The 27530-nt window shown below is 47.6% G+C and overlaps 1 protein-coding gene across 5 annotated transcripts in view; it reads right to left on the bottom strand.

Annotated features, from left to right (window-relative positions):
* Positions 1-27530, bottom strand: part of LOC147658884 (serine/threonine-protein phosphatase 2A 55 kDa regulatory subunit B alpha isoform) — a 433385-nt gene that overhangs the window by 218985 nt on the left and 186870 nt on the right. For all 5 annotated transcript variants that reach the window (XM_086952059.1, XM_086952062.1, XM_086952061.1 and 2 more), the window contains one exon: positions 9197-9362. In XM_086952059.1, coding sequence (XP_086808185.1) covers positions 9197-9362 — 166 coding nt within the window. The remainder of the gene's footprint in view (positions 1-9196; positions 9363-27530) is intronic.

Raw genomic sequence — 27530 nt, 5'->3', positions numbered from 1 at the left:
CGCCTCCCACCATTCAAGTCAGAGGCCACTGAAGTCATTTGCGGCGTGCCACAAGGATCTTCACTCAGCCCCACCCTCTTCAACGTATACATGAGCCCCCTCACGGCCATCGCACGCCAACACAACCTCAACATCATCTCCTACGCTGATGACACTCAACTGATACGATCACTCACCAAAGACCCTAACACCGCCAAAACCAACCTTCATGAAGGAATGAAAGAAGTAGCCGAGTGGATGAAACACAGCCGTCTGAAACTGAATTCAGACAAAACAGAAGTCCTTATCTTAGGTACCTCCCCCTCCGCCTGGGACGACTCTTGGTGGCCAGAGGCCCTTGGAAAAGCACCCATCCCGACGGACCACGCACGGAACCTGGGCGTCATCCTGGACTCCTCACTCTCGATGACCAGACAAGTCAACGCCGTCTCATCTTGCTTCAACATTCTTCGCATGCTCAAAAAAACATTTCGTTGGATCACCACCGAAACTAGAAAAACGGTCACCCACGCTCTGGTTACAAGCCGCCTGGACTACGGAAACACCCTATACGCCGGCACCACCGCAAAACTTCTGAAAAAACTCCAACGCATCCAGAACGCATCAGCCAGACTCATACTAGACATCCCGTGTAAAGACCACATCTCTGGTCACCTGAAAAACCTCCACTGGCTCCCCGTCAATAAGAGGATAACATTCCGCCTCCTAACCCACGCACACAAAGCACTTTACGAACTTGGACCCGAATGCCTCAACACACGACTTTCCTTCTACACCCCCTCCCGCCAGCTACGCTCTTCCAACCAAGCCCTTGCTGCTGTACCCCGCATCAACAAAACCACCATGGGAGGAAGATCCTTCTCCTACCTGGCGGCTAAAACCTGGAACTCACTTCCCATTCACCTTCGCCTCACTCAGAACCACCTTGCATTCAGAAAGCAACTTAAAACCTGGATTTTCGACTTTTAATTCCCCACCCTTCTTCAAGCGCCGTGAGACCCTCTGGGTATGTAGCGCGCTATATAAATTACTTGACTTGACTTTTCACTGAGGAGATCAACCCTGAAAACACTTTGCATGCCATACTGTCACAGCCTGGTTTTATACCTTGGGATTTCCCTCCATGCAGGGGTTCTTTTAATTTTTCATTTTTATTCTACATTCCCCTTACGTCCGGAGACCTTTTTGGGGCGGCACAGAAGGGGGAGGGGTAGGTGGTGAAAATTTCATTGGTATGCAGTACAAACAAAATAAATGTCCTCACCTGAATCAACACTTTCACAGGCAACTGTGGGCCCGTTTATAGACTAATAATTGTGCAGTTTGTATTCCAACATACTGTTGTACCTTTGAGAACTATTAACTGAGCCTTTGGTGTGCGTTTTTGCACAGTGGGCGTGTCACACCCACTTTTTCCATGGTACCTACAGAGTTGTGGTTTGTGGGGTTAATAATTCAGTCTCCTCCGGACTCACGCCGGAACCGCATTGCTCTTTCTGGTCTCAAGCAGACTGAACCAGGCTGCTCCAGTCCCCCGCTGATAGACTCCGGCTGCCCCTGCGATCACCATGACTCATTTGGACGCCCCTCCGGACCAAGTTTCAGGATGGAATATGCTACTTACCAGTATGCATCTGTTCTTGGCATGTAGGGCCGCTAACATTCATATCTTGTGCATAGATCGCCGCCTAGTGTTGGGTCCGGATGATTGCACCTTGTTGTCCTGGAAGAGTCTTTGAAGTATCACAAGATAGGTGGCTCCTCCCCTGGACTACAGTGCACATGGGCATCATCTCCATCCTCAGATTGTTTTTCGCCATTGTGGCAGAGATGGAGTCCAATACAATACTTGATGACCATGCTTACAAATAATTCTGACTGCTACAGCTGCGACAGGCACCGGGGAGGATGGGCGGGCGATATGAATGTGAGCGGCCCTACATGCCAAGAACAGATGCATACTGGTAAGTAGCATATTCCGTTCGAGGCATGTGGGCCGCTAAATTCATATCTTGTGCATAGAATAAATAGCAGTTTCTCCCTTAGCGGTGGTTGCCCGAGCCAGCTGCAGCAGCCTGAAAGAGGGACTTTAGAACAGCCTGTCCTACAGCAGCTTGCTGCTTGGAATGTACATCAACACAGTAGTGTTTGGTGAATGTATGTTATTCCATGTGGCTGCCCTACATATGTCCTCTAATGAAATGTTACCCAGGAAAGCCATGGATGCCCCTAGTTTGCGTGTTAAATGCGCTCTTGGGGGGACTGTTAGTGTGCGTTTAGCCTTCTGATAACAAATCTGAATACACTTAACAATCCATCTGGCTATACCTGATTTGGAAATGGGTTTGCCCTTGTGCTGTGGTGAAAAAGCAACAAAGAGTTGTTTAGTCTTCCTGAAATCTCTCGTCCTGTCTATATAGTACAGGAGAGCTCGTTTGACGTCTAATGTGTGCAGTGATCTTTCTGCCACTGAGTCTGGATTAGGGAAGAAAACTAGCAGCTCAATAGTTTGATTAATGTGGAACTGAGAAAATACCTTGGGCATGAATTTAGGGTTGGTGCGTAGTACCACCCTATTTGCGTGAACCTGTATAAAAGGTTCTTTAATAGTTAGGGCTTGCCGCTCGCTAACCCGTCTCAGCGACGTGATCGCTACTAAGAACCTTCCAAGTTAGGAACTGTATCTCAATAGAGTGGAGAGGTTCGAAAGGTTCGAAAGGAGGTCCCATCAGTCTGGTCAAAACTATATTAAGATTCCAGACCGGAGAAGGTGGTCTTCTGGGTGGAATGACTCGTTTGAGTCCCTCCATAAAAGCCTTTATGGCTGGCACTCTGAACAGAGAAAGGTGTTGCCTGTTCTGTAAGTAAGCCGCTACCGCCTCCAAATGAATAAGTATAGAACTGTATGCCAGATTGCATCTGTATAAATGTAACAGGTAACAAATAATGTTCTGTGTTGATGCATCCAGCGGGTTTATGTCATGGTTGGAACAGTAAATGACAAAACGTTTCCATTTGGCAGCATAGCAGGCCCTAGTGGTTAGCCGTCTTGCGTCCTTGATGATGTCCATACAATCAGGAGGCAGATTCAGATACCCAAATTCTATGACTTCAGGAGCCATATCGCAAGGTTTAACTGTTGCGGACCTGGGTGCTGAACTTCGCCATGGCTCTGAGTGAGAAGACTGGGTGTAAGACGCAGTCTTTGATGAGGCACCACGGAAAGTTCTAGGAGCGTGGTGTACCATGCTTGCCTCGCCCACGTTGGAGCAACCAGGATGAGAGTAATTGAGTGCTGTCCGAGTTTCCGTGCCACCAGAGGTATGAGCGGGGCTGGCGGAAAAGCGTACGCAAATCTGCCTGACCAGTTCATCCATATCACATTGCCCTGTGGTGTGGGAACCTGGCGGCGAAGTTTGGGCATTTTGCGTTCTCGTTTGTGGCAAACAGGTCGATTTCTGGATGTCCCCACTGCCTGAAGTACGGTTGCAGCACCGAAGGATGAATCTCCCACTCGTGCACCTGATGGCTGTGCCTGCTGAGCAGATCTGCCATCTGGTTGTCCTGGCCCGGGAGGCATTCCTCTGAGTGGCCCACTTCAACATGCTCTGTGCCAAGTGTGACAACTGTGGAGATTGAGTACCTTCCTGCTTCTGAATGTAATACATGGCAGTCATGTTGTCCGTCCGGATCAACAAAACCTTGTTGCACAGATGTATCTTGAAAGCCTTCAGTGCCATGAAGATTGCCATCAATTCCAGCAGATTGATGTGCATCTTCTTCTGTTGATCCGACCATAGTCCCTGCACTGTGTAATGAAGGAGATGCGCCCCCCACCCCAGGAGGGATGCGTCCGTCATGAGCACTATTTGTGGTACAGGCTCTTGGAACTTTCGTCCCCTGCAAAGGTTGCGTGGATTCCACCAATGCAGAGAGTTATACGCACGACCGGTCACCAACACTAGGTCTTTCAATTGTCCTTGAGCCGGATTCCACTGTCGTGCTAAACACTCTTGGAGCGGACGCATGTGCAGTCTCGCATGCTGGACTATGAATATGCAGGAGGCCATCATGCCTATCAACTGCAGAAACACTCGCGCCTGTAGTGAGTGTTGTGGTCTGAATTTGCGAATCAGCAGTTGCATGCGGTCTATTCGCACCAAGTTTGGCTGGGCTGTAGCTGTCACAGTGTCCAACGTCGCTCCCAAGTACTGCTGTACTTGAGCGGGTTGAAGATGCGACTTGGGATAGTTCAGACAAAATCCCAAACTTTGCAGAAGATAAATCGTGCAGGACACGTGGCTGGCGCACTGCTGGGCCGACTTCGCCTGCACAAGCCAGTCGTCCAGGTAAGGGTAGACATGAATGTGTTGTCTCCGAAGGTGTGCCGCCACTGTCGCCAAGCACTTGGTGAACACTCTGGGAGCAGTGGTCACTCCAAAGGGTAGTACCTTGAACTGGTAATGCTTGTTCTGTATAGTGAACCGGAGGTATTTCCTGTGTGCCTGATGTATGGGTATATGGAAATATGCATCCTTCAGATCCAGAGTTGCCAGGAAATCCACCTGACTGGACCTGCTGCAGAGTCAGCATGTGGAAATGTTCTGAAAGGATGTATAGGTTCAAGGGTCTCAGATCCAGGAGGGGTCTGAGAGACCCGTCCTTCTTTGGGACTAAGAAATAGAGAGAGTACACCCCTGTTCCGTGCTCCTCTAGAGGCACCAGCTCTATGGCCCTTTTTGCAGCATGCTGGCCACTTTTTGCTGTAATAAGAGTAAGTGCTCTGCAGACATAGGATGGTGTCTTGGTGGTATGTCGGGTGGAGTGGATGTCAGTTCTAAGCAATACCCGTACTGGATAAGTTGCCTCACCCACCGGTCTGTGGTAATGCCTTCCCAGACTGGCAGGAACTGCTGGAGTCGTCCCACGACCAGTGTTACATGGTCCGGGGGCAGTGACAAGACGTCACTGTTTGGTATTTGCTGAGGACCTGGTGTTATTATTTCCACGTCCTCTGCCTTTGGTGCTGTTACCACGGTATCCACCTCTATTGTTTTTGTTAAAGGTGGTCTGTGCACCACCTTTATTGTATTGTGTTTGCTGAGATGTTTGCCCTCTTGACGGCCCTCTACTACCTGAGCGACGAAAAGCACCCCCTGTGAACTGTTGAGACTGCAAGGCCCCCATAGACTTAGCCGTCTCGGTGTCTTTCTTGATCTTTTCAAGAATTGTGTCAACGTCGGGCCCAAACAAGAAATCTGGGTTAACGGGGTGATTGAGCAAAGTTGTTTGTATTTCTGGCTTAAATCCTGAAATTCGTAACCATGCCTGCCTCCTTAGCATTACACTAGTGTTAATGGCCCTGGCTGCAGTGTCTGCTAAATCTAGTGCACACTTGATAGAAGCGTTTGATATCAGTTTCCCTTCCTGAATCAACATGTCCGCCCCCTCTCTATATTCATCAGGCAAGTGTTGCAACAATTGCTCTAGTGTATCATAGTGAGCCCTATCGTATCTAGCCAGTAGAGCCTGTATATTTGCTATTCTCCAAATATTCGCCGCCTGTGCAGCAACCCGCTTCCCAGAGGCTTCTAATACTTTAGATTCTTTGTCTGGGGGAGGAGCATCACCACTTGTTTGTGAGTTCGCCCTCTTCCGGGCATTGGAGACCACCAAAGAGTCCAATGGCAATTGACCCCTTATATACGTAGGGTCCACAGGAGCAGGCCTGTATTTCTTCTCAATACGTGGGTTCACCACCCTTGCTCTGGTTGTGTCCTTGAAAAGGTCATTGGCGTGCTTAAGGACACCCTTCAGCATCGGCAGCGTCTTCACTGATCTGTCCGACGTAGAGAAGGTATCAAACAGAAAGTCCTCCTCAACCGGGTCTGCATGTATGACCACATCGTGGTTCAACGCTGCCCTTTCAATCAGAGCGTTGAACGCCGCAGTATCCTCTGCGGGGGCTGTATTTACTTGGTAACACTGGGTGTCCGCCGTGCTTTGATCGTCGAGCACATCCTGCGAGTCATCCTGATTAGATTCATCAGGATAATTGAATTGCTCGTCATTCTGGTCATCCCCCCCACCATCCTCAGTGCATGTGGGGGAATGTGTAAAGGCTTGTCCATAAGGCCTTACGGACTCGAAAAGAACTGGAGAGGAAGCAGACTCTCTTTTCCTTTTAAGTGGAATTTGATAGGATTCCATTGGCTTCTCCGGCAACATCTCCCGTTTGAAAAGGGTTAGTCTTCCGGTTGCAGAGTCAATGTACAACTTCTTTGAGCTTTCAGAAGAAGGTGGAGTGGAACCGACGCCTTCAGGAGTGGCGGTCGGTCCCTTAAAACCTTGGCTGCTAAGGGTTTTCCCGCTGTGTGCTGAAAAGTGATTTTCCCCATTGTTCAGGACAAGGTCAGCTCGTCATAAGCACAGCTCCACTGTGCCTCATGACGAGCTAACCTTGTCATGAGCATGGAAGGGGTTAAGTTTTGACATCATTTTACCAGGGTCGGTGCCCTGTGCGGGCTTAGACGTTTTAGGTCTTGCAGTCGGAGGCAGTCCAAAAACTATAGGTGGAGGCCCCGATGGCTGACTTTTTTCACGGCCATCGCCAACTTCGAGCCAGGTGTTGCGCTGGGATTCCCAAAATGGCCACGGCTTGATGCGTCACGTTCCAACGCGGCCATTTTGTGCTGGTCTTCGAGAACCTTCACCAGCATCAACTTGTATGCATTCGGACTGAGGGGCGGCTGCGACTCAAGTCCGTCTTCAGTGTCCACGCCCCCGAGGGCAGCCTTAGATGACGTTGCACCGTCTGTTGGCCTTCTTGGATGCACCGATCTTCGGGTTGGCACCCTTTTGTGACCCCGAAGGGGCAATGACACTCCAAGCCTTCTTATGATCTGATGGAACGAGACTTTGCGAAAAGAATACTGGTTTGACCAGTTTCAGTTTCGATTTCGAAGGCGTACCCACAGAAGGCTCTGAAATATTCTTAGCCGGGCCAGGTTGCGGGGCTGTAGAATGAGTATAAAGATCTTGGCTAAGGCCTTCCGGCTATGCTTCAACCTGAGCCTTTGACAAGACAGTGTCACTTTCGACCCCCGAAGGTTCGGTTGGGTCTTGCTCATCGCTGGAGCCGCCCTCTGGGGCTCCAATAGCCATACCGTCGTCTCTTACCTCGACGGCTTCATCATCTTCGATGTTCTCATCGCCTACCTCTTCTCCGTAGTAAGATTGTTGACAGGAGGCCGGGTCGGAGAAGTGCTCCGGTTCCTCCTCTTGGACGCCCTTGTCGTCCCCAGCCTCGAAGATATCCTCCACATCCGACGCTCTCCACGCCGATAGTCTCGCCTCACGTCGAAGAACGAGCGCCTCTTCCGACCTGAATTTCGAACAGGCCAAGCAACTCTTCTCGTCGTGGTCTGGAGACAGACATCTGTTGCACACAGGGTGCACGTCTGAGAGAGGGTACTTCGCGTTACAGACTGGACAACGTTTAAAAGGGGCCTGGAATTCCATTGTCGATGTCAATCTTCGATCGGGCCTAAAAAGCTGGGAGCACACGTGCTCAAGTATCCGGGAAACCGGATAAGTTAAATCAGAACCGAACGAAGTACAATACCGATGCTTAAAGAGGCCTTTTGGTCTGAAGAAAACAAGTTTTTCCTATAGGTTCCGACGAGAGTCACGGAACACATCCGAACCCAATGGCGGAAAAAAACAATCGGAGGATGGAGATGCCCATGCGCACTGTAGTCCAGGGGAGGAGCCACCTATCTCGTGATACTTCAAAGACTCTTCCAGGACAACAAGGTGCAATCATCCGGACCCAACACTAGGCGGCGATATATGCACAAGATATGAATTTAGCGGCCCACATGCCTCGAACATTGAAATACCTTACTGGACTCTACTTGATCCAACCCCACAATTACGTCTGATTATGAGCCCCTATTGGTTGCCTACCGTTCATACAACACTGTATCCCAAATCTGTAACCTGGTCCTGATGACCTGACATTGTATATAGGCCAAACGACGTCGACCCCCCATTGCATAATTCACAGCGCCTTCTGTGATTGCCCAGAAGAATTAACTTGTCCATAAATGTACTAACTGTATGGGCATCCTAGTTGATTTCTCTGTATATACAACCTTGTTTGTGTCTTATTTCCTGCTGTATATATTCCTTCATGTGTCACTAGCGCCATTAACCTCTCACAAGTACTTGTGCACAATATCACAGGTTAGATGACATTTAATGTAACAGTGCACTTATGATGGTTTAATCATTTGTGTTTTGATTGTATAATATAATTAAATATATGTGGAAAGCATTTCCTTAAATCTTTTTGCTTCACGGGCTTCTGTTTCAATGTGCCCCTTCGCCCTTTCGCTGCAATTCATTGTGCATTTTTAATTATTTTCCTACCAAGCGATACCCCTCTAGACACGGTCTATGCTATACAATATTTACCCTGGTCTCTATCGGGTTTACGGGTAACCTCCTGTAGTCTAACTATATGTTGTTTGTATTCCAACATACTGTTGTACCTTTGAGCACTATTTTTACTGAGCCTTTGGTTTGTGTTTTTGCAGTGGCCGCGTCACACCCACTTTTTCCGTAGTGCCTACAGAGTTGTGGTTTATGGGGTCAATAAACAATCTCGCTTTAATGGAACCTGTATAATGCTCTTGTACTAAATTATATTTTTCAGTGATTTTTCTGTGTTGTATAAATAATTAAAATATAAACTAGTTCTGTAGGGAGCACTTGTCCTCTGCATACTGCACATCGGTGGGCATGTTGAGGAAGGGTTACTTCTATGCCTATGACTCATGCAGACTGCAATGGCTCTAGCTAACTGTTCTTACATGCCTAAGAACATGCTCCATTTTCATAGTCTTTTTAAAATCCCAGATATGATTTTGAAAGATCTTCAAGATACCTTGAGGCTTTCTAGCAAATTAAACTGCTCTAACTTTGCAAGATGGAACAGTTTTCTTCCATGCATGCATTGCTGCATCCAGTTCCATGCCGCATGCGTAATCAGCCAAACTAGGAGCTGTAGGTGAAAGATATTGGCAAATTTAATACCCAAAAGAGTAGGGTAAAACTGTGTTCTCAACCTTTACATCGTTGTGTTCAATTTCTAAATGCAAAATGTTTTGAAAAAAATGACAAGACAGCTTACCGTTTGTTGACAATAAAAACTGAGCAGCGTTTTTTTGTGGCAACCACCTAATTTTATTTATTTTTTCTTCAATTTCTAAGCTTTTCAAATAGTCGAATTCTGGTTCGTGACTCTGAAAAGTGCTGTAAACATTGTATTCCCCTCTGCTGTGAGACTGTGTTTTGTTCTGTAAAAACAAGAAAAAGAAAATATTACGTTCTGATCAGTCAAGTCTACAAAAAGCACTTGAAAATGTTGCCACACTTAATATGTTCTAATCTTACTATCTATTACACACAATTCTGAATGTCATTCACATGTGCTTAAAACTTGCCATTAGACTAGTAAGTATTTTGAACACTACTTGGACCACATACAAACAACAATGCCATGAACGAATAACAGGGAAGCTCCAAATATGTGCCAACGATTTTTCTGAAAAACAGAATTGATTGTGTACGTAGTTTAAAAAAAACTACATTTGCCTAAATTTCCAGGCACTGAAAAAGTATGTAGAAACATAAGAAAAACAAGCATTTGCAATGCAATAGGTCTCGCATTCGCGAGAGTTTGAGCTAATGGCATTGTAAATGACAATGCCTTTTATTTATCAGTTTGTAAAAATCAACACATAAATACAAAAGGCATTGTCATTTACAATGCCATTAGCTCAAACTCTTGTAAATGTGACACCTATTACATTGCAAATGCTTGTTTTAAAAAACTTGCCCATTTTATTGTGCTTCAGGCTACACAAACATGGAACAAAAGGCCTGTGTGTATTTGTAGATGCTTATGTTTGCAGACTGTAGTATATTAAAACCATACCTAGTGGCTTTGCCTTTGCTATCGGCAACTTTATTCTTTCATTTCTAACATTACAGCCGCAAACAGGCGAATTTGAACAAACCTTCAGCAGAAACAGTTCTCCCGCACAGGAAGCGAACCAGTTGAACTGTTTGGTTATTTCTCAGCAGCAGTACCGGTCTACAACAACAAACTGCTCTGTATTATCAGACAACACTAACCCTCTACGCAGTTAGATACACATTTCGCAGCCTTTGCCATTGTTTACCACGAGCAATTCGGGACTGAAGGATTAAGAGCAGATATACTACGGTATCTTTGTGTGCACATCTAGGTTATCAACAGCCCAGTCATTGAAAGCGTTCGCAGCACACCAAGCACAACACTGCAGGCACACATGCCTTACAGAGGTTCCAGTGGCTGTCCTACACAAACGTATGCTGCGAGTAACAGCGATGTTTAGTGATTTCTGTGCACAGCATCCTTCTGAATAATTCGTTGAAAACATGCCCCCTGCAAAGTACAGTATGATTTGTGGCGAGGCACAAAGAGCAGATGGCATAAGGATGCCTGCATCCTCGCTCGACACCGTTGAATACCACTGTAAATGCCAACAGTGGCACGCCAGGACAGGGGCATTGAAAGCAGGCTTACACATAAAGCACCCAAATGGGGCTGGGAAGGCAGTTAGAGGAAAAAGGGATATAAAAAAACAGTCCTTTAGAAGTCAGAATCTGTTTGTTGTTAACACTCAGTTCCCTTTTCTTTCGTGTTTAAAAAAAATGTTTTTTTAATTTCTTGCATTGCACTATTGAAACAGACTTTAGTATGCCCGGACAGCCGCACAGGCTGCAAAATTAAAAGTGAAAGTGCTTGTAAAACGGTGGCTAGCGCTGCTGCTCCAAGGCTCTGTAAATTAAAAGTGAAATCGGCATTAATGACCAGAGCTGCCGACTTCGAGCATAGGCTCAACATCCTGCTCATGTGAAGCACTCCATTACCTATTGGTTGAGTTCCGCTATATCATAACTGCGACATAAACCAGAAAACACCTCTGCTTGAAACATGTTCCTGCATCTGATACCAAGAAAAACAGGATCCCAGAGTCCTGGTAATGGATTGCTTAGTGCAAGAGGCACCGAACTGTGGAATGCTACTACGTCATAAATGAAGTCACTTCCTTCTCTGGAATCATTTAGGGTACATTATAAACAAGTAAAACAAGTAATTTGCCCGCAATCCCAAATTACCGGTCTAGGTTGCTGCACGCTTTCAGGAAGCAGAGTTGCTGGCGGGGGCGAAACCAGGAAGTCAGGCATCCTTGCCCGTGACATGGGCGGGGCCTGTGACGCGGCCGGAAGAGGCCGGTGTTGCGCGTTGATGCGGGCTCCCATCATGGAGGGAGAGCGCCGAGGTAGCGTGAAGATCCACAGAAGTGCCCCGCGTGTGGAGAAAAGGAGCTCAGCGAGGCGACTCGAGCACGGTGAGTGGAGGGGGGATATGTGTATATGTGTGTGTGCGCGCGCGTGCGTGTGAGCCCCGTGAGGAGTGGTGGTGGTGGTGGTGGGGGAGGGGGGTGCGTGTGTGTGTGTGTGTGCGTGCCTGCCTGCCTGTGTGTATGCCTGAGGGGGGAGGGGGGTGAGTGTGTGCGTGTGGGAATGTGTGAGCGCATGCGTGACTGTGTGTGATTGAGTCTGTATGCGCATGCGTGTGTGGTGCCGTGCGCGCCCCCGAAGAGGAATCTGAGACTGCGACGCTCGTGCGTGAGCTCCGTCTCAGATTCCTTCTAACACGCCAACAACAGTTGTCTTCGCAGACAAAGCAGGCTCCGCCTGCTTTTAGGTCTGCTCGCCCTAACCACTAGGCACCAGGGATGGTATCTATTTTTAAATGGAAGCAACCCCTTGGGCAAGGGTCGCTTCCAAAGGGGATCAACATCAAATTTAGGCCATGTTTTTTCTGCCTGGGGGCAGATCGGCCTATTTTTTTGGCCTTTCTGCCCCCAGGGGGAGAAATAAAACCCCACTAGCCACCAGGGATTAACCAGGGATTCAATAATTTAAATGGAAGCAACCTCTTGGGCAAGGGTCGCTTCCACAGGGGCTCAAAAGTTGTGCATGTTTTTTCTGCCCCCCCCCCCTTTCCGGGGCAGATCTGCCTATTGTTTTGGCCTTTCTGCCCCGAGGGGGAAGGGGTGGGGGTGGTGGTGGTGGGGGGGGGTGGGTGGGTAGCAGAAACCGCCCTGAACACTAACCGGGCACTATAACTAACCCGTGCATAGGTTGACGCCGTAAAATAAGGCAGAGAATATGGCACCAACATTCACTGCAGCCCAGAGAAGAGACAGGAAACCGCCGAATCCGCGTTGCGGTAAAAAAGATCCACCCCATTGAACGACAGCCACAGCGCGAGCAAGAACTTCCCCCATAGAGTCAGTTGCATCAAGTGAAGACCTAAGAGAGAATTGTGCCATGCCCCTGCCTTGCAGCAGAAGACGAAGCAATTCTGCCCGTGACACTTCTGGAACAGAAGGGAGAAGGTTCTCAATTGAGTCCCAAAGAGCAGAGGATGCACGTGCAAACACACAGCTGGATGTCAAATAAAGAGCCTCCAAAGGGCAACAAAGGCTCTACCTAGATAGGCTCCAAGTGGAGCAGATCCATTAAAGGATCAAGTAGAGGCACTACAGGGGGCTGAAAGCAGAGTACAGCAGCCACCCCATGAATAGCGCGAGTGAAGGCAGCACTTGATTCAGTTGCCATCCGTGTTGGTGAGACTAAACCGTTGGTAGGAGACAGTTGAAGACTAATCACGCCACTAGACATTAGGAGTGGATGAGCCGGAGGCTGACCCGAAGGCCAGGCAACACTGGGTACTTGCACCTTGGACCCGTGAAGTCAAGGGAAGCATCACGTTGTAAAGGAGGAGTAGTAATCGCTACTACTGGCATCAACTGACGCCGCGTAGGAGACCTATCGCCGCCCGATGAGTCTGGAGGAGGAACAACCTCAACCAAGGGAAGAGGAATAGACGTCAGTACCGGCCTCGAGCGACATCGTGTCAGAGTCACCTGGACGTCGACTACCTCCTCAGGGGACTTGATCAGAATGCCTACCGACGTCAAACCCACTGTAAACTGCCTGGAGGAAGCACGAGGTGCCGGGCCCGGCGTCGAGCCTGGTGTAGTACCTGGCGTCGTGCCACCTCGGACGTCAGCGAAGGAAGCCGCTCAGGGCTATGGGCTGACTGACGGGGTGGGCTGTGCTCTGGGTCCTGGCTCGTCGGCACCGTGTCAGCTACGGAATATAAGTCGATACACGCAGTCAGTGCCAGGGAAACGTCCGCAGACGATGACCCGGCATGAGTGCCTGCAACCTTTGTGGGACCCGAAAGCACACCAGAGAGAGGGTGCGACTCAAAGCAAGCCTGGAGTGCCTTAGAACAAGCCAAAATTTGGGTATGCGTTGCTCCAACTCCTGGAAAGGGAGGGTACGGAGGAGGAGGAGGCTGCTGTGTGCCCTTACCTGGCACAGTGTGAGAGGAATGGGCTGGAGCGGCATGGATATCGGAGGAAGACCTCCGTAAGCGATACCTGTGCTTATGCTTTCCTGTTTTCGAGCTGCGGTCGCGGGAGCGACCTCGGGAACAAGCCCAATTCAGAGAGTAAGAGCAGCGACGGGAGGGTGCTGTACAGGACATCCGTGCAGCCAGCAGTTTCATACGCCGCTCCCTCAAGGACTTTGGTTTTATCCTCTGACAGGCGTCCCAGTCCTTCGAGTCGTGGTGCACACCGAGGCACCACATACAGATAAGGTGCAGGTCAGTGCCAGACATCTGACGCGCACAGGCTTCACAAGCTTTAAAGCCTGAAGTCATTGCACACTGTTCCTAAAACACCGAGGACGTCAAGAAGGGCCAGAAACCAGGCATAATGTAGTCAAACATGCAGCATAAGAACAATAGTTACTTACCTGTAATCTGTGGTTCTCCAGTATCGGTGGCTTTCATAGATTCACATGCCTGAATCGTTCCCCGTTGTCGGAGTTTGAGTCCCATGGTACATAAAAAAGCAATAATATGCCATAATAACATAGGAAAAACCAGTAATTCCCAACCAGGAAGTAAAGTAGCCTAAGCTCCAGGAGAAAAAACTTCCACACTTATGACTATCCTAGTCATTTTGTACAGTCCAAACTAGCGACAGCACCCACCAGAAGGTTCTCCCAGAGGCTCAGGCTCAGATTTTTTCGCAAGGAGTGATGGTAAACCAATGTAGCCTAAGAGCCTCTGAGGGGAGCTGGGCGGGTTGCATGTGAATCTATGAAAGACACCAATACTGGAGAACCACAGATTACAGTTAAGTAACTATTGTTCTTCTCCAGTATTAGGGGTGTCGTTCATAGATTCACATGCCTGAATCAGAGTAGATAGCAGTACATATCCGTGCCTGGGAGACGCTAATAGTAGCTTAAGCTTGTCAATATGAGAAGCACATAATGCAATATGTAATTATTACAGTATTAAAAGCATGATAAAATGCAGTTACTTGAGCATGTGCACAATAAAAACAAAGCAAGCGTCTGACAGCAGTAATAGGAGGTGGGACTAGAGGCTCACCTTAGTTGAAAAGATTACGTAGATCTGCTCGACCCACTGAAGCATCGGTCTCACTGGCCGCATCCAAACAGTAGTGTTTGGTGAAAGTATGCCGACTGGCCCAAGTTGCCGCTCTGCAGATGTGCTGAAGAGGGACTCCAGCTAACAGGGCTGTTGAAGAAGACACTGCCCTTGTAGAATGCGCTCTAGGAGTTGCTTGCAGAGGTCTTCCTGCTTGTGCATGGCAAAAGACAATAGCTGCAGAAATCCATCTTGCAATTGTTTGCTTAGAAACTGCTTGTCCTTTACGAATTGCACCATAAGTGATAAACAGTTGATCAGATTTGCGTAAAGTAGATGTTCTTTGCAAATAGAACTTTAGACATCTCTTAATGTACAGAGTATGCAATGCCCTTTACGCAGGTGATTGTGGATTAGGAAACAATGTCTTTAAAATTACAGGTTCGTTTAGATGGAAATCCGAAGGCACTTTAGGTATGAATTTCGGATTAGTGCGGAGCACCGCAGAGTCATTAAGAAGGGATGATGAACCGTAAAAGCCTGGATGTCACTGACTCTTCTAGAGGAAGTCAAAGCCAAAAGTAGTAACACTTTCCACGTAAGGAATTTCAAATCGGCTCTGTGGATAGGTTCAAAGGGATGGCACATAAGTTGCGCTAACACTACATTGAGATGCCACGATGGAGGTGGACGACGTACTGGAGGGAACATTCTAAAAAGGCCATTAAAGAATGGTTGTATAATTCTTGACGAGTAAAGAGAAGTGGTCCCATCTTGTCGGTATCTTGAAATCGCTGCCAGGAAAACCTTAAGGATTGCATGAGACAATTCCGATCTTGCTAGATGTAAGAAAAAAGGCAAGATTTCCTCTGGACTAGCTGAAAAAGGATGAATTCCAGCCGACCGACACCAGATACAAAAACGTTTTCATTTGAGACTGTACATCTTTATGGTAGCAGGCGCTCTTGCTTTGGCCAGAAATTCCTTGCAATCAGCAGGAATGTTTAGATGGGCGAACTCAAGGTACTCAGGCGCCAGGCTGCTAATCTCAGCCATGTCGGGCCCGGATGGTAAATCTGACCGTCCTGAATGGAAAGTAGGTCCCAAATTGTACTCAACTGAATCGGTTCGCACTCAGATAGGAGAAGGAGCTCTGTGAACCAGTATTGGCGAGGCCATCTGAGAGCAATGAGAATCAGCCGACAGTTCTTTCTTCATCTTCCTCAGGACTCTGGGAACCAGCGGTATTGGTGGAAAAGCGTAAGCATATATCAGAGACGAGTTGATCGAAAACGAATTACCCTGCCTGAGTGTTTATGTGGGGATGCCAACTTGCAAAGAACCAGCATTTGCTGTTCTTGGTAGCAAAGAGGTCTAGATCTGGATGACCCACTGTCAGAAGATCCGATCCACCGCCTGCTGATGAAGCTCCCACTCGTGAGTAGACACTGCTGAGAGTGTCTGCAAGGACGTTCTCTGTTCCAGGAACATGAACCGCCTGAAGATCGATTCTGTGTCGAATTGCCCATGCCCACAGCTCCTGGGCTTCTTGCGACAACAGAGCTGATCTTGTCCCTCCCTATTTGTCGACATAGTGCATGCTTGTTGTGTTGTCTGTGCGCACCAACACAGTGGCTCCTTGGATGATTGCAAAATGCTTCGAGTGCAAGGAAGATGGCTCTCAGCTCGAACAGATTGATGTGCTAACATCTTTGCTGAGGGCTCCATTTGCCGCTGATTGTAAGCCCCTGAAGATGAGCTCCCCAGCCTTCGAGGGATGCGTCCGTGGTGATCGTAAAGTTTAGCGCATCCTGAAGGAACGCGCATCCCTGTTGAAGATTCCTTCTTTGTATCCACCAGAGAAGGGAACCCCGGATGCTAGGGGTAATCTTGATGAGATCTTCGAAGGAGCCGGAGACCTGCAGCCATTGTAAGCTGAGTTCCTCCTGAAGAGGCCTCATTCTGAGTTGGCAATTCGGTATCAATGGAATGCAAGAAGATACCATCCCCAGAAAGGATTTGAACCGTCGGACCGAAACTGACTTTTTTGAAAGTAGATCCTGAGCCATGTTCTGTAACTTGTCTTGTCTCTCGTCCGAGACGAAGGCTTGGAGCAGCTGGGTGTCTAAGGTTGCTCCCAGGAAAGCCCGTCTTTGGGACGGTACCAACTGGGATTTGCTGAGGTTGATGGAGAGACCCAGAGACTGAAAGAGGGTTAGACACTGCTGTACATGATTGTCTGCGTCCTCGTAAGAACTGGCCTTGATAAGGCAGTCGTCTAAATATGGGAATATTTGTATCCCCTCCAGCCGGAGGTGCGCCGCCAACAAGCCAAAACCTTTGTAAGCACCCTGGGTGCCGAGCGCAGCCCAAAGGGAAGAACTCTGAATTGATAATCCCTGCCAGCCACTCTGAATCGCAGGAATTTTCTGTGGCGAGGTAAGATGGGGATGTGGAAATACGCATCTTGGAGATCCAAGGTGGCCATGTAGTCTCTAGCTGCTAGAAGATTCAGTATTTCTTGTAGCGACAACATTCTGAACATTAGCTTCTTTAGATATTAGTTTAGGGCACGGAGATACAGAATCGGACGCCATTCTCCGGATTTCTTCTTTACCAGAAAAAATCTGGAGTAGAATCCTGTTCCCCTTAGAGTTTGAGGAACACTCTCGATTGCTCCTTTTTTAAAAATCAAATTGATCTGGAGAAAGAGCTCTCTTAGATGAGCTGGAGGTGGACCTTTCGAGGGAACGTTTGGAGGAAACTGTTCGAATTCTAGGGCATGGCCCTTGGCCACTATGTCCAGGACCCACCTGTCCGATGTTATCAATGACCATTTTGAGTAAAATTGATATTGGTCCTCCAATTTTTACTTGAGAGTGGGGAAGTAGCGGTGGCAGGTGACAAGTCTCATTGACGTTTGTCCTTTTCGCGGTAGGCCGGTTTCCCCTTGTTCTGGGAATATTTCTTCGTCTGCCGTAGGACTGATAGCAATGGGTTTGGTAGCGCTGATTTCCCTGTCTGTAGGAAGATTGTTGTGTATATCCACCTCTGTTGGAGGACGATCCACGTCCTCTCGCTCCTCAAAAGGGCGGTTTACGAAATTGTAGGGTGCCCAAGGATTTCGCTGTTTCTGTATCTTTTTTATAGTCTGCAAGGCTTCCTCCACTTGCGGGCCAAACAGAAACTCTCCGTCATACGGCATATCTAATACCCTAGTTTGTTCTTGACGGAATGAAGTGGATCGTAGCCACCACTGTCTACGCAAGAGAGCAGCACCAGCCAATTGCCTGAACCCAGTTGAGGCAACATCCACCGCCGAGTCGATCATCTCAGCCGAGATTCTTTCCCCTTCCTGCAGGATTTTCAGTGCCTCAGATTTAGAAGGCTCAGGAAGTAGATTTATGTATGGGGAAACATCCAACCACATCTGCCGGTCATATCTGCCCAGGATGGCCAATGAGTACGCAGCCCTGACCGTGGTAGCTGCCTCCGTTGACACACGTTTACCAATGGCATCCAAGCGCCTCCCATCCCTATCCGGTGGGGCTGCAATTGGAGATGAAGGCTTCCTAGGTCTCTTGGGTCGCTTGAACAATGACTGAATCCAGTTTTGGTTGTCCTATAAGGCAAGCAGGAGATTTTGCAGGTCCCTTATATTTCTTATCGATCCGTGGCAGGACCGGAGGTATGGAAGCTGGGGTAGACATGACCTTAATACCCTCCTTCCAGATGAAGCCTATAATAGGTATAGATTTCGCCTGCTTTCTTGGCTGGTCTTTAAAATCATACAGAAAGCATTCCTGCTCCGTATGTTCCAGGTCTATATGGAAGCGCTTCGTAGCCCACTCTATGAGAAGGTGGAATCCCCCCACGTCCACTGGTGGTGAATCAGAGGTAGCCGGAGGAGATGGAGGAGTTTGTACTTGGTAATCATCCCACTCCGACATCATGGACCCGTCATCAACCTCTCCTTCGTCAGAAGAATGTTCGTCCGGCTGGTTGGACGGAGGAGGAGGAGGCCTTGGAGGTCTGAAGTCTGGTAAAGGCGTTTCCACCGCAGGTGTATGAGGCACAGAGCCTGTAGATTCTGATGGCGGGAAACGCCTGTAATAGTCGTCCAGCATGCATTGAAGATTGGTGAGCAATGCAATTGGCACCTGAGCTGCAGGGACATTTGTTACCTGTGATGTCATTAGTTCAGATGAATGTTGATCGTCTTAGTCGTCCTCTTGATAATTTATGTTTAGTTCGGAAGGACTTGTCGCCGCTCCAAAGATTTCTTCAATGACAGAATCCTCCTCACTGTCTTCAGAGTCAAGAAGGATTAGTTACTTACCTGTAATCCTAGTTCTCTTCCAGGGGTATCCTCATCAAAGTCATAAGCATTAGAATATTCCCGCGCATGGGCTGGAATATTCTAATGCTTATGACTATTGATGAGGATCCCCTGGAAGAGAAGCTTGTCTGGAACCTGCAGAGGTACCCTTTGCGGTGAAATATGCAGAGGTGATAACTGTTCCAAGGTTGAACCACGTCTCTGGAGCAAAGACGGTTTTGGCACCGACAGAAAAGCCATAGACTGAGACCACACTTGCAGACTGGTACAAGAGGATAGCTGCGGCGTCGACTGTGGGTCCACCAAAGGACTCGACCTGACTTTTGGCTTTAGACGACGACGAGGTCGTCGACAGTGCAGTTATTGTCATAGTCAATGATGGTTCCGTCGACTGTATTGGCTTTGCCGACTGTATTGGCTTTGCCGACTGTATTGGCTTTGCCGACTGTATTGGCTTTGCCGACTGTATTGGCTTTGCCGACTGTATTGGCTTCGTCGACTGTATTGGCTTCGTCGACTGTATTGGCTTCGTCGACTGTATTGGCTTCGTCGACTGTATCTGAGGTAAAATCTTCTCAGATGTCTGAGGTAACTTTTTGGTGGATCTTCTCGGGGGCATAGATGTACCACCTCTCTCCTTAACAGGGGGAGTAGCCTTAGATGTGGAAGGCTTCTCAGACCCCTTAGTAGGTAGTTGTTACTTAGCAACTTTAGCCCCAGGAGAAGTTACCTCAGCAGCAGCTCTCTTCCTAGAGGCTGAAGTAGATCCAGAGGCAATACTGCCTACCTCAGAAGCAGGATAATCCGAATCCTTAAGCTTTTGTAGCCAGAAAAGCAGGCGTCCCTCTCTGTCCCTGAGGGTCTTCTGAGGAAGGTTCTACAGATCTTGCTGTCCTTTACTTGATGTTCAGTATAAAGGCAATAAATGCACTTCTTGTGGGGATCTTCTTTAAAAAGCCGGAGTTTACCACAAGAGTCACAAGGTCTGAATAAAGATTTCTTGGAAGACATCTTCAAAACACTAGATTCCAGAAGGAAAATAGAGAAGTACTGAGAAGAGCTCAGGAAACCTTCCCTTCACACGACGTGCAGTACAAAATCTGAAAGCCTGAGCCTCTGGGGAGAACCTTCTGGTGGGTGCTGTCGCCTGATTTGCTGTAGTTTGAACTATACAAAATGACTAGGATAGTCGTAAGTGTGGAAGTTTTTTCTCCTGGAGCTTGGGCTACTTTACTTCCTGGTTGGGAATTACTGGTTTTTCCTATGTTTATTATGGCATATTATTGCTTTTTTATGTACTGTGGGACTCACTCCGACGACGGGAAATGATTCAGGCATGTGAATCTATGAGACACACCCCTAATACTGGAGAACTTGGTCCAACCCTGTTGGATAATACATTGTGGCACTGCCAATAAATGATGCATGAGAGCACAACACCGAAGAAAAGTTACTTACTTGTATTCCAAGTTCTACACTGTAGGTATCCATACTGAAGTCACAAACAAAGATTATTCCCATGCCTCCCGGGACCCTGTCTTCAAATCTTGAACTTCATAAGTTGGAGGTAACACCTGAATCTCCATGGGGGAAGTTACCTTCAGTAAGGGATGACAGGGCTGCTTTTTACTGAAATTATCTGTTCTATGAAAGGTATCAAATCAATGTAGTGACATTATTGCCTGATGAGTGTACTCGCTCGCTGGAAGCCTGCCTGACCCTATAGTGTTGGAGGAGAACACCGCTGGATGGCACGGATGAGCACCTTTGCGATAGGAGTGGGTCGCAGGATTGCTGACCGCGTCTGGATTATGCACCCGTTTGCCTGGAAACAGTCAGATCGTAGGCGTTGTAGGAGGACACTGCTGGCTGATGAGGGTGAGCTCTCATGTGAAAAGAGAGTCGGCTGCAGGACTGCTTATGCGTCTGGGAGCGCCTGAGAGGATGGGGCCAGGATCCAAGGCATGAATGACACTGGTTACTGCTTACATATGGGCAGGGAGTGCATAGATTAGCATGTGGCCAAAGGTCAATCACTGCATAGTAGGTGAGGTGCGTTGCTCTCTTAGAACAAGGGTGAGAAACTCCACTATGGGTGGTAGGATGCAGCCATGCGGCAGTGAGGTTGGTTTAGGAACACCACGTGGGCTCAGTCACTCAGGTGCAGGCATTACACAGACAGAGGTGTTGAGGCAGGTTGGGGCTGCACATACCTTCACTTGGAGGGAGGTCAAGGCTCAGGATGGCAGTGGATGTTCTTGAGGTGCATCTAGAAGCTCTCTGAGAGCCGGAGTATAAGATTCACGTGAAGATCGAGTACAGTGTCGCCGCCATTTTAGGGTCAGGCATTACGAGCCGGTTAAAGTCTGCACAGCTGTTCAGATACTTTCTTCTGACCGCAAATGAGCATTTAGGGCGGATTATCAGGGCTGGAAAGTAATTACCGCCGGCTGTGGATGACTGATGACATTCAGAGCACTATCGGTGCTCGCGTGGATCAGGCACACCGACCGCGACTAGGCGCCGCCATTTTGGGCTGAGCCCGGAGCGAGGGTCGCGCGAGTGCCTTAAGGCCAGCAAAGTCCCAAAAAAGCACCCTCAGACAGCTCTCAGGGCATCGATGGGCGAAGGTCATGTTATACAAGTCATCGTGTAACTTTGGACTCAACTCTTCTATATCTGCCTATTAGACAATATGTGTGGATCCCTATTTGTTTTTTCTGGACTTGCCTGTTTTACTGAATGCAATTTGCGATACTAGTACCAAATTTTATACTTCTTTTTTTATGATTTTATTACAGCACTGTACGTAATTTTATTGAAACTGGTCTTCTTGTACTGTTGTATCTCTTTGCAGCTCCTAATAAAAAACCTTTGAACACAAAAAAAAAAAAATCAATGTAGTGAGACATTTCAGCATCTGACATTAAGGCAACCCCGAGTTGAATATAAAGTCTTCTATTGAGCACCTGCAGAGAAAGAAAATGAAATAACAAGCATTGGAATGGCAATAGGTCTCGCATTTGGGACCTTATAATTTTAGATCTGCATGGCCTAACAAAGAATTTGCTCTTAAATTGTCATCCAAAACATTAATGTTTAGCGAAAGTGTGAATTGATAATAGGTAAATTCCGTTCACGGAAGTTAGTGTTCCGTGGAGAACACAGAATTGCCGAAAATTCCACAATCCGCGGCTTCGCTGAGTTTTTTTGCTTGTTCGTGCTTTCAAAATGCGTGTTCGCAAGATATTTCACCCCAAGCACGCAAACAGCGTTCAAACAGAAAAAAAAGTATCACGAACGGGTGGAACAAGCAATTCCGCGTGTTCGCTGAACTTTTGCGTGCTTGCCGAGATTTTTTACCGTTTTGCGGAGCTTTGCGTAGAGAGACTAAGCAAATTCCGCCCACCACTAATTGATATCCATGTGGCTGCTTTACAAATTGCTGTAATTGGGAATTTTTTCATCCAGGTGACCCTTACAACATGTAGAATGGCCTCTGGTTTTACCCGGTAGGGGTTTGGTAGCTAACAGAGAAACAGGCAATGCAGGAAACTATCCATCTAGCTATAGTTTGTTTCGATGAACCATTTCTTAAAGGTCCATAGTTTATGAACAAATGATTTGTTTTGAGGATTTCTTTTGTTCTATTCAAACAGAACTTAAGAACTCTGAACATCTAAAGAGAGAAGATTTCTCTTTGTGGGTGAAGGGTCACTGAAAAATATCGGGAATGTGATTATCGGATTAGTGCAAAAACCTGACAACATTTTTGCAACAAGCATTTGCAATGCAATAGGTCTCGCATTAGGAAAGTTTGAGCTATTGGTCTTGTAAATGACAATTTTTTTGTTTGTGTTTTTGAAAATAGCTAAATTAATAGCTTTGTCATTTACAATGCAAATAGTTATACCTTTCGCAAATGTGACACCTATAGCATTTGTAATGCAACATGTTTTGTATTTACGTGACTTAGATGTATTGATATTACAAATAACAATGGCTTTTAATTTTTTAAAATAATGAATACTTAAGTAAAAGTGATTGAAATTTATAATGGCAATAGCTTAAACTTTTGTTAATAACGTTTGTGAAGATTATGTTTAGTATATTTTATTGTGATGAAAATCCAAGAACAGAAGTGAAATATTAACATCTTTTTGTGATATTTGTAATAAAGCTTGAAACATTGAGAGAGCATATTTGAACCAGGGGTGCTGCAGTTGCGCAGAGGGGTGCTGTGGTTGCGCAGAGGGGTGCTGCGGTTGGCTGAGTTGCGCAGAGTGGTTCTGTGGTGATGCGATGGATAGTGAGGGTGATGGATAGTGAGGGTGATGGATAGTGAGGGTGATGGATAGTGAGGGCGATGGATGGATTAGTTACTTACCTGTAATCCTAGTTCTCTTCCAGGGGTATCCTCAAAGTCATAAGCATTAGAATATTCCCGCCCATGCGCGGGACCCCGGACACACTATATTATATGTGATATATATATATATATATATATATATACATATACATATCACATTAGAGCTGAAATATGCTGTGAAGAATTTCCACCATACATGTATAATAAGCATTAGAAACATGAGAAACAACACCAAAGATTGTTTAGAAATTGTTTTAATGCTCAGAAAGCAGTAGAAATTCTCATAACTCACTGGAAGCATAGGAAGCTCCCAGGCTGCATTGCAAACACACAGTCTAAAAAGACTGAAAAGCTAACCTGTAGCTGGATAGCAATAAACTGACACCGTGCCTTTATGGCACTCATGACCCCCTGTATCCCATCATGCCCCAGGGGTGACAGTTAGGTCAGTTCTTTTCGGAGACTGAAAACAAACCCAATAACAAATAGGTTAACAATATCTCCTTATTAAAGAGTATCCTTTGCCCGGGGAGGCGGGATGGTTGCTTATGACTTTGATGAGGATACCCCTGGAAGAGAACTAGGATTACAGGTAAGTAACTAATCCTTCTCTTCCAGGGGATCCTCATCAATAGTCATAAGCATTAGAATAGAGTAGCGAGCCTCTCCTCATCCCTGCGGGCAAAGGAATGATAAGACAGTAATCTCATCAGTAAGTCTGAGTAGACTATAGACTACCCTAACAGATTCGTCAAGGAGGCTTTCCCTACTTGAGTATCGGCCCTGGAATCAGATTCGAGACAGTAATGCCTCGTAAAGGTATGAACTGATTTCCAGGTTGCCGCCTTGCATATTTCCGACATTTGGATGTCATGCAAGAAAGCTACTGTAGCGGCCTTCCCTCTAGTGGAATGCGCTTTTGGAGACATCAACAAAGGTTTGCCGTTTAGCTGATAGGCCAACTTAATGCAAGAGACAATCCATCTGGAGATGGACCTCTTGGCCGCTGGAAAACCTGTTCTCATTGAGCCATAGTTCACAAACAGTTGGTCCGTTTTCCTAATCCCTTTAGTCTTTTCCAAATAAAACTTAAGTACTCTCTTAAGATCTAAGGAGTGAAGTGACCGCTCGGCTGGGGTCGTAGGATTTGGAAATAATGAAGGGAGGGAAATAGACTGATTTATATGAAAATCCGAGATGACATTTGGCAAGAAAGATGGGTGAGCCCTTAGGACTACTCTGTTGTGGTGGAATATAGTATATGGTTCCTTCGCACAGAGCGCTTGTATCTCACTTACTCTGCGCGCAGAGGTAATCGCCACCAAAAAAGCTGCCTTCCAAGAGAGATGTTGTAAGGAAGCCTTGTGGATGGGCTCGAAAGGTGGAGACATTAACCTTGATAGAACTAGGTTCAATTCCCACGGAGGAGAAGGATTTCGCACAGGGGGATACACTTTCTTCAACCCCTGGAGGAAATCCTTGACCACTGGAACCTGAAAGAAAGACATCTGATCTGGTGATTTTCTGTATGCTACAATAGCTGACAAATGCAGTCTAATTGAAGTGTACTTTAAACCAGCAGTTGCGAGGGAAAGGAGGTATGGTAAGATGACGTCCTCCTGCCCCTTAGTCGGATCCAAATGATGATCTCTACACCACAAGTAAAACCTTTTCCACTTGAATGCATAGGACGCTCTCGTGGACGGTCTTAGCCTCCTTTAAAATGCTCATGCATTCGGGAGGCAAGTTCAAATGTGCATATTGCAGGACCTCAGGAGCCATGCGGTTAGGTTCAATGATGAGAGGTTGGGATGCATTATCCTCCCGTTCATCTTGCTCAACAGGTCCGGCCTGCAAGGGAGCCATTTGTGTGGACACACAGACAGATGTAGAAGGTCCGGATACCACCTTTGCCGAGGCCAATCCGGAGCAATCGGGATCATTTCCATGTTCGACCTGAGGAGCTTGGAAACTACTCTCGGAATCAGCGCTAGGGGAGGAAACGCGCATGCGAACATCCCTGCCCAATCCAACAGTAGAGCGTTCCCCTGCGTCCCTGGCCTGTGGAACCTGGACGCGAAGGCGTGGCATTTGGTGTTTACGTCGTCTGCAAACAAGTCTATGGATGGACGACCCCAGCCACAAAAAAGCTCTTCTACTACTTCGTCGCTTAGCACCCAATCTGGCTGATCTTCGAAGTGCCTGCTGAGTGCATCTGCCTTGACGTTCAACTCGCCTGGAAGGTGCACTGCCACTACTGTGAGACCTCGAGAGAGAAGCCAATGCCAGATTGCCTGAGCCTCTCGAGATAGTGGGCGAGATCTTGTGCCTCCTTGTTTGTTCAGATAGAACATGGTGGTCGTATTGTCCATCTGAACCAGGACTGAGTTGGATTTGATCGCTGGTAGGAAAGCTTTGAGAGCCAGGAATACCGCTCTGAGTTCCAGCATGTTGATGTGGTATGTCTGCTCCTGCGCAGACCACTGGCCTTGAATCTGAAGCGGACCCATGTGTGCTCCCCAGCCTTGCAGGGAGGCATCCGTCACTATAGACTGGGAAGGAATGGGTTGGTGAAACGGCACCCCCACCATCACATTCTTTCTCCGAGTCCACCATCTGATGGTCTCTTTTGTCGCCTGGGAAAGATTGATTCGATCTTCCCAGCGTCCTGTCGCTTGGTCCCACTGATCCTCCATAGCCTGTTGTAGAGGATGCATTCTCAGCCTGGCGTTTGGGATGAGAAAAATGCGGAACGCCATGGAACCCAGTAGAGATGCTACTTGTCGGGCTGTTGGAAGCCGAGACTCTAGCAGAATCCCACATTTCTGTTTCATGGAAAAAAGTCTCTCCTCCGAAGGAATCGCTTTTCCCAAGCTTGTGTCCAGAACGGAGCCTAGGTAGTGGATGGACTGTGTAGGCCGCTGGACTGACTTCTCCAGGTTCACATGGAGGCAGAGTGTGTAGCTGTGCAGGCACAGTTGCAGATCGTGCGTTACTTGTACCGGAGATGGACCTTTTAGGAGCCAGTCGTCCAGGTATGGGTAAATGAAGAGACCCTTCTTGTGAAGAAAAGCCGCCACCACTGCCATGCATTTGGTGAAGACTCGTGGTGCGGACTTGAGACCGAAGGGTAACACCTTGAACTGGTAGTGTTTGTTCCCTACGACAAACCTTCGGTACTTGCGATGTTGTTGCGCAATCAGGATGTGAAAGTACGCATCTTGCAGATCCACCGAACACATTCAATCTCCGGCTTGAAGATGTGGACATATTTGGTGAAGCGCTAACATGCGGAACTTTTCCTTGACGATGACTTTGTTTAATAGTCGCAGGTCGAGTATTGGTCTGAACTTGTCCTCCTGATCTTTTTTGGGGACAAGGAAATATCTGGAGTAAACTCCTTTTCCTCTTAGAGCGAGAGGAACCTCTTCTATTGCTCTTTTTTGCAGCCGGATTTTCACCTCTCGTCGGAGCAAGCTTAGCTGGTGAGGGCAAGAGCTCTTTGGAGGGATGCTCTTTGGAAGAGCACGGAAACGTATCCTGTATCCATTGCGCAGTATATTCAGCACCCACTGATCTTTTGTGATGCTGACCCACTCTGCCAGGTGTTGTGAAGCACTTCCTCCCACTGGAGTGGGCAACGGCGTCAGAGGAAGCCTCTGTTCAGGCCTTTCCTCCTCTTGTGGTGTTGGAGGACTGTTGGTGACCTCCTCTACCTCTGCTGGGCTTGCCACGGAACTGGGGTTTCCCTTGAGTTTTGTTTTGGGACCACTGAGGGGTTTGAACCCTCTGTTGAGCCCCTCTCCCCCTGTTGGTCTTGAAGCGGGGCTTGAATTCCTTTTTCTTCTCCAAGCCCACCGCCTTCACCGTATCCAGCTCAGTCTTCATTCGGGTCATCTCTTCGTCCGCATGTTCTCCGAAGAGAGCGGAACCCGAAAAGGGAAGATTCAGAATCAGATGCTGAGCATCCGGTTTCAGACATGTAAGACGCAACCAGGCCGATCTTCTGGCACAAACTCCATGGGAATAGGAATGAGCCGAAAGCACAGCCCCATCCGCGGCCGTGCTTATCTGATTCGCCACCAGACACCCCTCTTTAACAGTTTCTTCAAAGTCCTGCTGGTCCTCTTTTGGCAGCTTGGCTTTGAATCTTTCCACCGAGTCCCATAAGGCTCTGTCATATCGACCCAGAAGCGCAGCTGCACTAGCAACCTTAAGAGTGG

This window comes from Lissotriton vulgaris, unplaced genomic scaffold (genome assembly GCF_964263255.1).
Source record: "Lissotriton vulgaris unplaced genomic scaffold, aLisVul1.2 SCAFFOLD_752, whole genome shotgun sequence".
Taxonomy (NCBI): Eukaryota; Metazoa; Chordata; class Amphibia; order Caudata; family Salamandridae; genus Lissotriton; species Lissotriton vulgaris.
The sequence above is the reverse complement of the archived record's forward strand: the minus strand, read 5'-3'. Positions and strand labels throughout refer to the sequence as shown.